Raw genomic sequence first — 16,692 nt, 5'->3', positions numbered from 1 at the left:
GTTTTCAATTTGCTGCTGAGTTGACCACAACATATAGTGAATCAAGCTGGTGCAAACGTACCTATAGTTTTGCCAATGAGTTTCATGAAGTGAAATTTTAACCTGCATAGACTATGAACAGTGTTATGCTTGTTTTCCTTGCAAAGGTATAAGTGATGTTATTCTCCATTCCAATTGAAGGTTAGTAAAATAAGATGCTAATATCTTAAATGCTGAATTGTTTAAGGATATTAACATTAAGAATTTTATGATGAAAATACATTTGCTGTGCTGACTACATTGAAGATTCTTTCTTACACAGAAAAAAATTTTTTCCAGTTGCTCTATTGATATATATTAAGAGTGATGTCCACTAATGACTGTTCACTGAAGTACTTCTGTTATAAATCTTTATTTTTATTGCAGTGAATATGTACCTATATTGAACGTTTAAGGAAGAAAATCTTTTGATTTCTTTTTCAGGTCATCTAAATCCCACCCAGGACCAGTTGTCCATATAAGTGATAATCCAATGGATGAAGGAAAGGTAAAAAAAAAAAGAGTTTCTAAGTAAATAATTGTTATTTAAATGTTTAATGTTTTCATTTTTCATGTTCAAACACTCCTCAGACCACAACTGAACCACAATGCTGAGATTGCTAATGAAGTTGGGCTGTCATAAACTTTATACTTGCTGACTTGTTGTTCCTTACGAAGAACCAGTGAAAACATTAGAATGATTTGTAACTGGAGGGACAAAATATGCTGAAGCATAAGTAAATTAAATACAATGATAAGTTATTAATCTGTACTTAATTCATTCAGAGCATATTCCCTAATTTTATTATAAGATTTTAGCACTTTCTGTGAACAATTTTTGTGATGTTTTTCATATGTTAGAACTACCAATGTATTTTATCTTTCTTGAGTTTTCTTTATAAGTAGTCCTAGGTAATAATGTGGAAGTTTTGTTTGTTTTAATGGTGCTGGTTTAAACTCAACCCTTGTGCTTGCTAGGCAGGTATTCTCCTACTTGAGTCCACTCCCAGCCCTTTTGTTTGTTTCTCAGATAAGGGTCTCATATTAGCTTTGCCTCAGCTCATCTCAGACTACAGGTATCCTTTCATCTCCACTTCTCGGGTAGCTGGGATTACAGGTGTGTACCCTCATGCCTGATCCTAGAGATTTTTTTAAATAAAATTCAATTTTTTTGTAATGTGAAACTATTTCAGAGCCAATATCTAACTATTATTAGCTTAAGCTTGTTACTACATTTAAAATCATGAATTTTATTTTCTGTGAATCTTTTATTTCCTAATTCAAACTGCCTTTCAAGGAGTTTTACTAATGATTTATATCTTACCTGGGTAGTATTATTACGTTAATCTGAGTAAGTACCAGGAAGCTTATTGCTGACAAAGATCAGTGAAGTAATACTTCATTTTGTAAAGGGATTTATCTCAAGTTTTCATTTCAGTTAGTGGGACAGGTCAACCTTATAAATTATTTAACACTTCGTTGGCACTTGGCAAAGAATAAGATCACTGGGCTGTTTTCAGTTAACATATAATCATGAAATTGTATGACTTGAAAGCAGTTTATTTATATAAAGCTGAATTCCCATCCCATCTTTTTTCATAGAAGATTTTTTTGTAAGTTAAACGTTTTGAGTGGAAACCATGGTAAGAGAATGAAAACATCCCTCCACTATGGGATTGCTTACCAAGATACTTCTATACATCCTGCAAGTGAGCATTCTTTCTCTGGTCAGCTTCATATTGGCTACCACAGTTCAAGCGCTGGTTCCAGCCAGCTGATTCTGGGGTGAGGGATGAAGAAATGCCCCTGAAGTCATATAATAGTTTTATTATTAAATACGTAAGAATCCAACACCACCATGGGATGAGGAATGGGTTAATCAATAGACATAATTAAACCCCAAAGGTGTCTCCCCAACCTCTGCTTTTGTGGGCCCAGATTGTCCCTAGGCTAGCTTACTACAGGAGTTCTGGATACATTCCAAGAGGCAGATAACAAATCAGGAAGTAATGAGGTAGGCAGTTTCAGTGAAGAGCCAGGATGCCAAGAATCACTGAGATAAATACAGAGACCACAGCGATGTTTCCTGTCCTCGTATGGGATGACTGCAGAAGGCCAAAAAGTCAAACACACAACTAGCGTTTTCCACTGGTATCCATCCCAACACTAATCAGATCTTCAGCATGATTCACAGTCAGATCTCCTCCATCATAGTCACCATAGCGTTCTAGGGCTCCCGCATCCAGATGTTCAGTCCATTTTTAATCACTTCCTATTTCAGTTTTAATTTTTAATCACTTGCCATTTCAAACTTAAAGTTGCCCACCTGCGAAGTTGCCCATAAGTCTTCTGTGTCTCACAGATTAAATGATATTTTCTTAGGATATATCCCTGTTTCCTTATCTTTCAGAACTTTTTTAACCAAATGGTATGCTGAAGCAAATAGTTATTTCTCAGATTTCAACTACAATTTTTTTGCTGCATTTGCAGTTCTCTCTCACCAATCTCTCAGCTGAATTCCTACTCACATGAAAAGGCCAGACTAAAAAGTTCTGTATGATCTCTTTCCTTACAGTCCTGACAGAAAGTATCCTCTCCACATCTTTATTCATTAGTACTCCAGTCATGTTTCATCTCACTTTTTAAAAATTCATTGCCTTTTTAAGAAATGTATGCATATCTCAGTTCTCCTGAATTTAAAAGACTTTTAGCACAGAGGTAGTTTTAATGCAGGTCAGTCTATATGTTTCATAGTATCCAGTATATTGTTATAATAGTATTATTTGATATGTACTTGATTTATGTAATAAATTATGTGTAACTATATCAGCCTCAGTTTTTTAATCTAGCTTTATATGCTTCGTTCTATGGTTTATTTTCATTGAAACGTTTTTGAAATATTAGAATGCTAAATATATTTTCTAGTCATCAGTTTCTTACAGAAAAGTGTTTCCAAAGATCTGACATTTTTCACTATAACCTCGGAGAATCATTTGGCTCTTTTCTCATATGTGCAAATTCACTTAGGAAAAAAGTATGAGTATGATACAAGGTGAGAGAACACCGTCCTTCAGAGGTAACCTCATGTTTGCCTAACCCCACATGAAGCAAATGGTCTAGGTAAGAAAGGTTAGACATTAGTAGAAAATGACTTAAAAAGCAATAAATACCATTTAGTGAATTTATGCATCAGGCTGTGTGCTATTTTAATAGCACAGGTCTCTTTTTTTTAAGATTTTTATTACACATACATTAGTTTTGCACAGAGAACAATTGGTTTTCCGTAACCGCTTGTTCAGTAGTTTTCAGTTGGTTCCTTTATGCCATCTCCCTACAATGACACATTTCTTTATATTATTTATCTTCCATCATTCATTTTCCCTCTTCTTTCTTTCTTTTGTTCCCATTCTCACAGTTATATTCATGGTGTATTGGTGGAGGCATTTTTATTCTGAAATTAAACAAAAACATTGAGTTAGTTAATTGGGCATATATTGCTCAATGATGATATCCAGTTGCATCTACTTTACTGTAAATGATCATTTCATTTTTCTTTATGACTTAGTAGTCCATGGCATATAGGTGTTTCCTTGTCCATTTAAATTCTTTGAACAGATTTTAAATTAGAACTCCCAATTTTCCCAGTGACAAATTAGGCATTCTGTGTTCCACAGTGCACTATGTACACTGACTTTGCTAATTTCACCATTAAATATTTTTTCTCTGATACAGATGATTGATAATATAGACAGCTGTATCCATATACAATGTACCCACTGATGCTGCTTTCTCAGAAATCTCTCTTAAGTGCTGAGGATTAAGTTTAGGATCTTTTCCATACTATGCAAGTGTTCTACTACTGAGCCCTAGCTCTTGCTTTATTAAGACAGGGCCTCACTATATAACCTCAGCCTATGCCAAGGTTCTCTTGTCTTAGCCTCCCATTATTTAGACCTTCAAATAGTACTGTTTTCTTTTTAAAAAATCAATTCTATTTAGGGTCCCTAAATATCAGAGGCAAGTAAGTATGCAGTGAAATGCTGTCATTTGTCATTATGTGGTTTGCTATCTATACAATTAATTATAATTTTATGCTTAAAGCATATAAATGACTTAAGCTTTGTTGTTATCAAGTGTACATTTTGTATAATAGTTATATTATTTCTTTTCTTTTTATTATAGCTTTTGATTGGCTTTGAATCTGGAACAGTAGTCTTATGGGACCTCAAGTCAAAGAAAGCAGATTACAGATATACATATGATGAGGTAAAAGCTAATAAAAGATCTTGTTATTTCTCTAATTCAGAGTACCTTCTCTAAGAACTTAATTTTTAATTTTGATGTAAGTTTAGTTGAGGTTAGGATTTCTTACAGATTATAGATTGTAATCACACAAAAATAGTTTAGGTGTTCTTGCTTCCATTTATATATTCAAAGTTCTCTCTAACCCCTCACATTTGTTCATCTAATTTCCTTACAATCATTACATTTCCAGACTCTGTTTTCCCTGAGAGATTCTGTGCATTTGAAAACAGATTCAAAAATATATTTTCCCTTTTATAGAAATGAGAATATTTTGTAGACATTTATAGTTGCTTAAAGATCCAAATGAAAACTCTGGCCAATAAATCTGAAGCCTTTTCCTTACTTATTTCTTCATTTCCTTCTTTATGGTTACTTATTTATTGAAGACAGAGTCTCCTAGATCCTGGATATTTCTGTCTGTCTCTAGTATCTTTCTTCCTCAGATTGCTAATACATTGGGTAGTTTACTAAGGCTTGATGAGATAGAGTTTCTTTATTTTTTTTCTTTTTCTTTCTTTCTTTCTTTTTTTTTTTTTTTTTTTGTGGGTAATGGGGCTTGAACTTGGCCTAGGCACTTTTCCTGAGCTCTTCATCTCAAGGCTTCCACTCTACCCCTGGGCCTGGGCATTGTCCCTGAGCTCTTCAACTCAAGGCTACTGCCCTACCCTTGAGCCAAGCCCCACTTCCAAAGAGTCTCAGGTTTTTTTGTGCTGGGGCTGGCTTTGAACCTTGATCCTCAGATCTCAGCCTCCTGAGTAGCTAGGATTACAGGCATGAGCCACTGCACCGTCACCCGGCTAGAGGTTTGTTTTTTATGTGTAGGAAAAGTACTTCAAAATGTTGTTCATGTTGTTCATACTTTTTTTTTTCCAGTCTTGGGCTTGAGCTCAGGGCCTGAGCACTGTCCTTGGACTTTCTCAAGGCTAGAGGTCTACCACTTGAGCCTCAGAACCATTTCCAGCTTTCTTCTATGTATGTGGTACCGAGGAATTGAACATGGGTCATCATGCATGCTAGGCAAGCACTCTACCACTAGGCCAAACTCCCATCCCATGTTCATACTTTTTTGATAAATGGAACCTACTCCTCTTTCAGCTGTTGCTGACACTGGAAGCCAGTATTACATAGGACCTGGGTCTTTTATGTATAGTAATTGCAAAATATATTCTTTACTCCTTGTTAGTAGCTGGGATACTTTAGTGAATGGAAATTTCCTATTACATGCTTTGTGGTTGTATTTTGGCTATATAGTAATGCAGTTCATAAGCCAAGGCAGGAAAAATGCTTAATTTTTTCAGTACAGTAATCTGAAATGTAAAATGCTCTGAAATCTGAAGGTTTTATCATTATTCAATAGGCTTGGGATTATTTTTTATTTGTGGATTAAGAATGTGCCATGGAAAAAAATTATGCAGGTATTTCAGAACCTGGGAGATGGTGACATTTAAAACACTTTTGATTCTGAGTATTTCAAATAAAAGATACTCAACCTGCATTCACTTCAGATTATTCCATAGTAATTTCTGAGGTAAACAGTTTATTTTTATTTTTAGTTTCTCTGTGTACTTAATGTTATGAGCACATTTTTTTTTTTTCCAATCATGGGGCTTGAGCTCAGGGCCTGAACACTGTCCTTGGACTTTTCTCAAGGCTAGAGCTCTACCACTTGAGCCTCAGTGCCACTGCTGGCTTTTTCTTTGTATGTGGTACCAAGGAATCAAACCCGGGCCTTTGTGCATGCTACGCCAGCACTCTACCTCTAGACCAAACTCCCGGCCCGATGTAAGCACATTTGATCCACCAAAGTTGTTTATTTTCAAATTGTCCAATCTCCTACCTTCTCTACCTCCGAATCCTTTGAATGACCTTATATTTCAGATAGCTTTCTTGTAATGTGATATCACATAATATGCCTACTAATTGTGTATATTCTCAACCAAACTTAAAATATAGTTTTTTATGAAACTATGGCTTCTTTCAGTGTTAAGTGGAATCTAGAAACCATGTTTTTAGATAGTGATAAGGTTTATAGTTTCTAGTTCAGTGACTGGAGCTGTTGCTAGGAAACAAGTAAGTTGTTTTTCCTATTTGTTTAAGATAAAATATTCTTTCAAGTTGAAGAATTTGATCATTTGAATAGAAGTTGCATTACTAATTATCCAACATAAGCATAGTAATCTTAATCAAAAGCTGTTTCCTTTCTCACCAATCAAGATAATTAAATTTTATTTATTTACTTACTCATTTATTTTTGGAGACTGAAAGTATGTGGTTCTCCTGCCTCAGCTAGTTTTATAGGCATTTACCACATGGCCATCTTTCAGACTGAAGGTCAGTGATAAAAATTTAGATCTCAGGGCTAGGAGCGAGGTAGCCTAGTGGTGGAGTAAACAAAACCTTTCTTATTTTGTGGGTCTCTTTACGAGGTTATTATTCAAGCACTGTAAAAGCTTGTACCACATAGGATTAAAATATGGTCAATTGCCTAAAAGGCAAAAGAGAATACTGTTAGAATATTATCACTATAATTGAATCACTATAATAGTATATAAAGGCAAAATATGGTAAGATGAACACTGTAGTGCATATCCTAAAGTAGCCATAGCATTATTTCCAAAAGATGAAGCAAAGGAGGAAAGAACCTTTTTTTTTCACTACACAAAGCAAAGCAGCAGAAGAAAAAGCCATGAAAGATTAGATTGAAGACATAGAGAACAATTTGTGTCATTATATCAATTTCTATAAGAAATCCACTTTTAAGGATACAGATGTACCATAAAAGGATAGAAAAATTAATATTCACGCTAATCAATAATAGCTGAAAGAGATATCAGTAAGAGTATGTGTCGAAGTTGTTACTTAACAACAATGTAACTGTACATGGACCTCTGATGAGACAGTTCATGTTCAGTGCCCTGAAGGTAATCTCAGCAACTTTAAAAAGATTTAAATAGATTATTTTACTGTGTTGGAATTAAATTAGTTATCAATTAATATAGAATACATAGAAAAATCTGTAAGTATTCCAAAGTGAAACATATACTTGTAAATATAAAGATCAAAGAAGAAACACAAATATTTTGAACTGGAAAAATGTTGTGAGGTATGTGGATTGCCACTGACAGGTTCATTTTAGCATTGAAAGCTTATATTAGAAAACAAGAAAGGTCACAAACCAGTGGCTTCAGAGTATACCACAGAAACTAGAAGATAAAGAAGAAATTGAATTCAGAGTAAGATGTTGAACTGAAATAGAGAACAAAGTTTATAAAATAGATAACAGTAGCAAAAATTAAGAAAATAAGTTAGATTTTGTGATGATCTTTAAAATTGACATAGTCAAAGTGATACAAAAAACAAAAATTAGTGATACTGGGCATGAAAAAGAAGTTATCACTTTGTTTCCTACTGAAATACAGAGGAACTAATGAGGAAATGCAATGGTGAACCATGACAGCTGTTGCCATCATAACAGTCTTGGCTTGTGTAAGCACACTAGTCACTGAAGTCAGCTAAGAAATTGGACAATGATGGATTTCTTAACATGGGTTAGTTTGTGACTGAGAAGCACAGTGAAAATAAATTCAGCATTTTAAAAGAAATGAGTCATGTCGCCAAATGCCTTGAAAGTATAAAAGCTTATTCTAAAAGAAATATTTTGAGCAACTGTGTAACATTTATCGCTATAGAGGAAATTGAGGTAACTTTGCAACTGTAGTACCTGTCCAACTGGCAAACTGCTCTTCCTTGATTATGTCAGAATGATAAATGACACCCTTTTTAATTTTATTTTATTGTCAGGGTTATGTTCAGAGGGGTTAGTGGTAGAGCACTAGCCTTGAGAAAGCTCAAGGACAGTGCCTAGGCCCTGAGTTCAAACCCTAGGACTGTTAAAAAAAAAAAAGTAGTAATTCAAAGGCATAGTGACTTTATTTTTTGTTGTTGTTATTTTTCTTTATTTTTTTCTTTTCTTTTTTTCACCGTACTCCTGAGACTTGGACAGGGCTTGGACATTGTCCCTGAACATCTTTTTCTCAAGTCTTGTGCTCTATCACTTGATCCAGCTTTTTCTGAGTAGTTTATTGGAGATAAGAGTCTCACAAACTTTTCTTCCTGGGCTGGCTTTGATTCATGATCCTCATACCTGTACCTCAGCCTTCTGAGTAGCATGAGTACAGACATGAGACACCAACACCCTGCTTTTTTTTTTTTTTTAAACAGTACTGAGGTTTGAACTACACCGGAGACTTGTTTTATTGACTGGCACTTTTACCACTTGGGCCATGCCTCTAGTCCTGCTCTTTGCTGGTCAATTTAGAGATGGACTTTGGTAGATTTTTCCGCCTCTGCTGTCCTCAAATGGCCATCCTCCCTATGACAGCCTCCTTAGTATCTAGGGTTACAGTGGAACCACTAGTGCCCAATAGGAGTAGTGATTTATAAAACTGAAATTTGAAAGAGAAAAGATACTAGAAAAAAAATCTAATCTTTTTTATTTATTTTTGTTGTTGGTGGTGGTGGTTGTGGGGCTTGGATTCTGGGCCTGGGCATGGTCCCTGAGCTCTTCAGCTCAAGGCAACCACCCTCCCCTTTGAGCCACAACCCCACATCCCATTTTCTAGAGGCTGATTGGAGATAAGAGTCTCACGGTCTTTAGTGCCTAGTGCCGGGCTGGCTTTGAACCAAGATCCTCAGATCTCAGCCTCCTGAGTAGCTAGGATTACAGGCGTGAGCCACCATGCCCAGCATAATCATATTTTTAAAGTATTTTTCAGATTATTTTTCTTCAGTTAGCTTAGAAATATAACTTAATTTTCCAGTTTTATCTACCAATGCATCTGATTTTTTTTATTCCCAATGGTATATTGGCGTAATAACCTGGCAGTTTATATTTAGGTATGATTTATTTTGAAAAAAAAAATCTGTAAAAGTGGTGCTATATATCTTTGTTGTGTCCTTGTACTGGCTCAAGGAGTCAGATAGTTAAAAGGAATTAAAGTACTCTCATTGTGAAATAAAATCTTTTTTATATTATAGAATGTAGAGTTAATGATTACTTTAGCTTGGAAAATACTTCATTTAACAATTCACATTAATGATAAACCCATTTAATAATGGAACCTTTAACATTCTTCTGTAGGCTATTCACTCTGTGGCTTGGCACCATGAAGGAAAGCAGTTCATTTGCAGTCATTCAGATGGCACTTTGACCATATGGAATGTGAGGTCACCCGCCAAGCCTGTGCAGACAATCACTCCACATGGTAAGAGTAAGTGTATCTAAATTGTCATGGACAGGAGATTGTTCTGTTTAGGTTTGCATTTGGGTTTGCTCTGTGGTTTTAATGAATGAATATTATTTTATTTAACAAAAAAATATAGTTGGGCACTAGTAATTGTTGCTTATAATCCTAGCTCATCAGGAGACTGAGATATGAGGATCACAGTTTGAAAACAACCCAGGCAGGAAAGTCCATAAGATTCTTATCTTCTATTAACCACCAAAAAGCCGGGAGAACTCTGGCTAGTGGTAGAATGAGAGCTTTGAGCAGAACAGCTCAGGGGACCGGGAGGTTGGCCTAGTGGTAGAGTGCTTGCCTAGCATGCATGAAGACCTGGGGTTCAATTCCTCAGTACAACATACATAGAAAAAAGCTGCAAATGGTGCTATGGCTCAAGTGGTAGGGCGCTAGCTGTGAGAAAGCCCAAGAATAATGCTCAGGCCCTGAGCTTAATCCCCAGGACTAGCATTTAAAAAAAAGAGAGAGAGAGAAAAAAAGAAAAACAAAACAAAAACAACTCAGGAAAAGTATCTAGGCCCTGAGTTCAAATGTTCATACATATATGTGTATGCATATAGACATGTATGTATATGTTTATATAGACACATATATGTATGTGTATGTAATATGTATGTACATATATGTTTATAAAGAAAGCGTTTGACATTTGCTGCAAATTTATTTGAAGTGAATGTAGCGGATCCCTTAGGCTAGATTTCCAGTTTTTCTGACTACATATTTTTTCCAATTAGTTTTAGGGTCCCTAGCGTTGTTAGAACTCCAGAAAGTACCTACACCATTTGATTTAGAAATCCAGTGAACCAAAAAAGCAAGAAGCAATCAGTTGAAAACTTTTCATTCAGTTGCATAAGAAAATAGAGTTAGTTGAATGATGGTATAAATTCATCAAGTTTCACATCTTTTAAGTTCATTTGCTTTTTATTTTATTTTTTAATTATTAAAAAAATCATTCAGCAGAAGGATTACTTAAAGAATAGTACCAGGAGTAGAGGTAGCTCCGTGACAGAGCATTTACTTGCTTAGCATGTGTTGAAACACTGGGTTTAATCCCTAGCAAGAAGAATCAAAAGTTGAAAGAAAAGATCAAGGGTCTCTCTCTCTTTTTTTTTTTTTAAATATTTGAGAGTGAGTTGTCCACATGGTGCCAGTCATCTCAGATATTCATTGTATATTTTCATTATACTCAGGAACATTTTCCTTTAGGTTTTGCCTTCTTTGAAATCTGCATGTGAAGAGTCTGTCTTTCGAATCCTTAAAACTGTATTAGCATCTGAGCTTTCATATCTGGTAAATATAAAAATTATAGGCCAGCTATTTTGTATAGAATGCTTCAATATGGCTTTGTTTGCCTATTCCTTCATAATTAAATTCAGGTTACACCTTTCAGCTGGCCTATCCCAAAACAACTGATATACTCCTTTTGCATCTTCTTAAATAGAGCTTGTTTATTTGTTTCATATTAGTGATTATTTAATTAAAATTCTGTGAACTGTATCTGTTATAAAGTTACTCTATTCCCTTTTAAAATTAATAAGCATTAGCAAAAGTCTTATTTGAAATAAATTTTTTAAGTTTGGGTATATGGTTCCTTATGAGACTTTACCTTCTTATCTTAACATCTGTTGATGTTTCTTGGCTGAATTAATTACTAATGTGATATTTCCAAATGAAAAAATATGGCTTAATCTTAATTTCTTTTTTGTGTGCCGTGTAGTTAAAATCTTTGAGAACAGACATTAGGAAATGATATAAGTTTCTGCAATGCTTTCATTGTGTTAGCTCTTTCTTAGTAGAAAGGAGTCACAGCTAAAATTATTTTTAAACTAGGTAGACAAACAGTATTTAATTTACAATGCTGTCTCAAAATTAGAAATGCAAGTGAAATGTAAGTAATTGATTTTTTTTTTCTGGTGGCCCGTGTTAAAAAACATAGGATGGCTTTTATATAAAATGTAGTAGAGTTTTACTAAATATTTCATTTTAATCATATAAAATAATGTACACTATAGTACTGATTAACATTCATAAAATATCAGTTCTTTTCAAGAATTGTAATATTTTCTACTTAATCATTAGTTTACTGTTGGTGGTAGATATCAAATCTAAATTTATGTTTATAACTGAGTCCCATGACAAGGCAATCCATTTTGATAAATCAAACTACAAACATATACTTAGCATACAACTATCAGGTGTTATCTCTTCTGTGTGTGACATATTTTATGGTATATCATTTTCAAAATATTTGCTGTCTTATTATTAAAATTTAGTTATTTCTTTCTCTTTGTTTTCTTCCGTTGTGGATTCTTGGTCTTAATTTTTAGCTACAATACTTATGGTAAATTATTTTAAATGTACTAGACTTTTTTTATATTTTTAATTTTATTTAAACTTATCTAATTATTATTTAAGTATCTGGATCTTTAAAAATAATTACAATATTACTTTGAAAGCCAGGAACTGATTGAATGTTGAATACTACTAGTACTTTACAGAATGTGTAGTATTTATGCTGTTTCATGTTAAAGTAAATTAAAACATTCTTGAAAAATGTATTCTGAAGACATATCAGCTTGATATGAAATTTTAAAATCAGAACACTTGTGACCATTGGAAAATGAGCTGACATTGCTAACTTTATAATTTTTATCTGTAAATGGAGATAATAATGAAATAATCTAGTCTTCTCTTGTGGCTTTGAGACATATTTATTCATTCAACAAATATTTGTTAGTTCTGTTATGTTTATAGATATTATCTGTATTGAACCACTATCAGATAAACAAATGTATCTTAAGAACTTAGAAATTATGATGACTATGTGTGATTCTAGTAAATATAAATTTGGGAATTAATATTTATTTGATAGAATAGATTAGTAGTTTTTTGTTGTTGTTGTTGTTGTTCTCTTTGTTATTTGATTTTTTTTTTTTTTTTGTCAGTCCTGGGACTTGAATTCTGGGCTTGGGCGTTGACCCTGAGCTCTTCAGCTCAAAGCTATCATCCTACTTCTTTGAGTCACAGTGCCAGTTCCCATTTTCTGGTGGTTAATTGGAGATAAGACTCTCAAGGACTTTAGTGCTTGGGCTGGCTTTGAACCACGATCCTCAGATCATAGCCTCCTGAGTAGCTAGGATTACAGGCATGAGCCACCAGCTTGATTAGTGTTTCTTGAAAATGTATTTCACAAGTATGTTTTGGTTTATGTGTTTGTGTGTGTGTTGTTGATACGTTGTAAGTATAAGAAGAGTTAGTTTAGCTTAAGAAGTGCCTCCTGGTTAATAACCAGTTTAGAACATTTATAAAGTTCAGTGTCTTACCATACAGAAAATAGTTGGGGCTATTTAAAGCAAAGCAATCTAACTTGGGGCCTAATTATAAATTTATTTTTGTGAAGAACTTTGTGGAGATAACATCTGTTCTCTAGAACTTAATTTTTTATCAAATTTAAAATGATAAGACTGAATAAGATGACTTTACTAAAGTATCAACTTTTGTGAAAATTTAGTTACATTCCACACTGTTCATTAACTCAAGACATTTATCATGATTGGCTATGGATTCCATATATTTTTATAGTAAGTATAGAGCAAGTTCTGCTTTTGTCTACTGACCATATTTTTTCCTATGACAAATAGGTGTTCATCATTTAGAATGGAATAATTGTGGCAGGCATTGCATCAGTAAAAGCCAGTTAAAATAGGATGAATCATATAAAGAATTTAAATTCTTTTAAATTTTACCAGAAGCATAAAAATAAAAATAAAAGTATGCCTATGAAAGGACTTACTAGAAACACATAAGTAACTAACTCTTCTTATACTTGCAAGGTATCAGCTACACACACACAGACACACAAACCCAAAATATACTTGTGAAATATATTTTCACTAATCAAGCTGGTGGCTCATGCTTGTAATGCTAGCTACTTAGGAAGCTAAGATCTGAGGATCGTGGTTCAAAGCCAGCCCAGGCACTAAATAAGGAGTTCACTTAAAGGTAGAAAAAAAAACTTAGGGCAACCTTTTAAAACATCTCAGATGCAAATTGAGTGGGCCACCAATTGAGTGGGCTTCTAAGAAGGTGCAGCAGAAACTTCCAGGAACACACATTAAATGATCGAGCCATTTAAGCCAGTCACTGTGTGCAAAGTTACCCAGGGAAGTTTCTATATACATCATAAACCAAGAATCAAATCCCAGATATGCAGGCATGCCTAATTCCTAGCTGTAAATGAACTGTTTCCAACTTCACCAAGCAAAGTACATTCTCTGTCACTTCAAACCAGTATTGTTCACATCAGCAATGTAATGTTTCCATTTTCATTTATTTTATTGTCGGAGTAATGTATAGAGGGGTTATAGTTACATTCACCAGGTAGCAGGTATATTACTTCTCATACATTGATAGCCCTTCTCATGCTTTTGTCCCCATTTATCTCCCCCCACCCTCTCCCAGTCATCTTATTTTCCCCTCATTTTATTTTTGTATAAAATTTCTATGCAGTCATGTGAAGTTGACTTGGTCATAGTAAAGACAGTAAAACAAGTCAGGTAAATTAATTTGAATAGTGAAATTATGTAACCTGAGATGTGCAAAAGCATTTCATTCCAAAGTCAAGCGTACAAATGAGACAGTTTGCATTGTTTTGTCCTCTTGAAATTCAGTGTGTATTTTCCTTTCACATTTCCAGACACATTTTGAGTATTCAGTAAGCACATGCAACTGTTGTTGCTGTATTGGATATTTGCTGTTTCAAGAACATAAATGCAGTATACCAGCTGTATTAGTTAGAAAATTCATCCTCTATTCTAAATGGCAAAATTTAAAGCTCAAGAGAATTTTATTAATAATCTTCATTTTTCAAATAAATACTTAATCATTTCATAGACATTTATTGAGTACCTCATGACACTTCTGGACCAGATATTAAATGCTGAAAATACATTGCACTTAAAGAGCTCAGAGCTCAGATTTAGTGAAGATGATCTATTAACTGAAAACATTGCAGTGATTGTTGATAAAGGCAAGCATACTATGATATAGAAGTAGAGAAGTAGTGTCTCTGGTTTTAGGTGAAGTACATAGGGTACTTCACAAATTTAGGAAAGCAGAGTTAAGTCTTAAACGAAGATGGTGCTTTAGAGTTTGACCTACTGGTAGAGTGCTTGCCTAACATGCATGAATATACCTGGTTTATTTATTTGGAATGGGGAAGGGAAGGAGGAAAACAGGGTGATTGGGAGAGGGTGGGGGAAGGGAGATAGGGACAAAAACATGAGAAAGGGGTATCAGTGTGTGAGAAGTAATGCACCTACTACCTGACGAAAGTAAATGTAACCCCTCTATACACTATTCCAACAATTTAAAAAAAAATATGTAGACTTTGTCCAGACAACCATGGCTCACACTTGCAATCCTAGCTTCTCAAGTTGACTGAGATGGGAGGATCACAGTTTGAAGCCAGCCCAGGCAGGAAAGTCCTTGAGACTTATCTCTAGTAAACTACCTTACCCTTTCACTGCCCCCTCCCCCAAAACAGCACCAGAAATGGTTTTCTGGATCAAGTGATAAGAGTGCTAGCCTTGAGCAAAAGAAGTTCAGGGACAATGTCCTGATCTTGAGTTCAAGAACCAGGACTGGTATGCGCACATGCACGTGTGCACACACACACACTTTATGTTGGACACCACATAAATGAGCTAGTTGTGAGAAACATAAAGATTACATCTCAAAAATACTACCTAATAGTTGTGTGTCAGATGACTGAGGACAGAAGAGGATGGCCATATTGGAAGCTATAGCATTAACCATATATGGCGATTTCAGTTATGACTAGAAATGGGAAAGGAAGATACACATGAATGAAATTTTGGAATTTGTGTCATCAGGATTTTGACCAGTTCATTGTAGCTGAATGGTTAAAAGCAATAGAAAAACAGGCATAGTAAACACCACTAAGAAAGCAGATGTGGCGTAGAGGATTATGTGATTTGTTAAACCAGGTTTTGTTATTAGGAACATGTTCTCAGTGATTTGTCATGGCCATTTAAAGGGATTTGTTATTATAATGGCAAAGTGTGAAGTAAGGTGACATCTAGTGGTGAAATCTGATGAGTCTCTAAATGTCCTTTAGAGGTGCTGTCTAAAATCATACCTTTATCACTTAATTCTATTTAGAAAATAATTAATATATGATTAGAGATGAATAACTAGCCTATATCAAGAGCAGTAATCAATGACACTTAAAACACTGAAATTGGGAAAGAATATCAGAATATTCGGATTAAAAGGACTTACTGTTCTAAGCACAATTGAAAAGGAACCATCACTGTGAAAACATCAACAGGAGGAAAAGGGATATTCTTATATGAAGAAAAGATTAGATGTTCCACTACTAGTTTATAGACATGAATTTATTCTTAAAAATTCACATAATAAAGGTCATATTTCCTATCAGTAGAGAAACAATGATAGTTCCATAAATAGTGCTGGTAAATGAATGATAGTGTCAGAACTCAATCTGTGTTTTTCAGTGTGTTTATTTTACTGCCCACAGTTATAACTCAAAACTATGGACGTTGAGCTGGGAGTTTGGCCTAGTGGTAGAGTGCTTGCCTAACATGCACAAAGACCTGGGTTCAATTCCTTGGTAACATATACATAGAAAAAGCTGTAAATGGTGCGGTGGCTCAGTGCTATCCTTGAGGAAAAAGCCCAAGGACAGTGCTCAAGCCCTGAGATCAAGCCCCATGATAGTTTACTAATTAGGACAAAGATACATTCCCTGAGCAAAATATTCATAATAAATTAATATAACAAATGAAACTATAAAACAGGTATGAGGAACCTAAGAAAATGGCATGTGATTTGGGTGGGATAAACCTTACTAAAGTATTAACTAAAAAGGCTTTTTTTATACACACACACACACACACACACACACACACACATTTAATCATCATACAAAAGTTACATCATAATACAGTCTCTTCTCCTGGGACTTTACCATGTTAGAGACCTACCAATATAAGTTAGGCCAAAACTCAAATAGACATTCTTTCAA

General features: G+C 34.5%; 1 protein-coding gene across 5 annotated transcripts in view; it reads left to right on the top strand.

The window, feature by feature from the left end:
* Stxbp5 (syntaxin binding protein 5) overlaps positions 1 to 16,692 on the top strand; it is a 95,647-nt gene that overhangs the window by 33,513 nt on the left and 45,442 nt on the right. For all 5 annotated transcript variants that reach the window (XM_090337990.1, XM_090337989.1, XM_090337993.1 and 2 more), the window contains exons 6-8: positions 463 to 526; positions 4,201 to 4,284; positions 9,464 to 9,587. In XM_090337990.1, coding sequence (XP_090194116.1) covers positions 463 to 526; positions 4,201 to 4,284; positions 9,464 to 9,587 — 272 coding nt within the window. The remainder of the gene's footprint in view (positions 1 to 462; positions 527 to 4,200; positions 4,285 to 9,463; positions 9,588 to 16,692) is intronic.

The sequence above is a fragment of the Megascapheus bottae genome, chromosome 8, assembly GCF_031878675.1.
Source record: "Megascapheus bottae isolate mThoBot1 chromosome 8, mThoBot2.hap1, whole genome shotgun sequence".
Taxonomy (NCBI): domain Eukaryota; kingdom Metazoa; phylum Chordata; class Mammalia; order Rodentia; family Geomyidae; genus Megascapheus; species Megascapheus bottae.
This window is presented reverse-complemented; position numbering and strand designations above follow the sequence as displayed.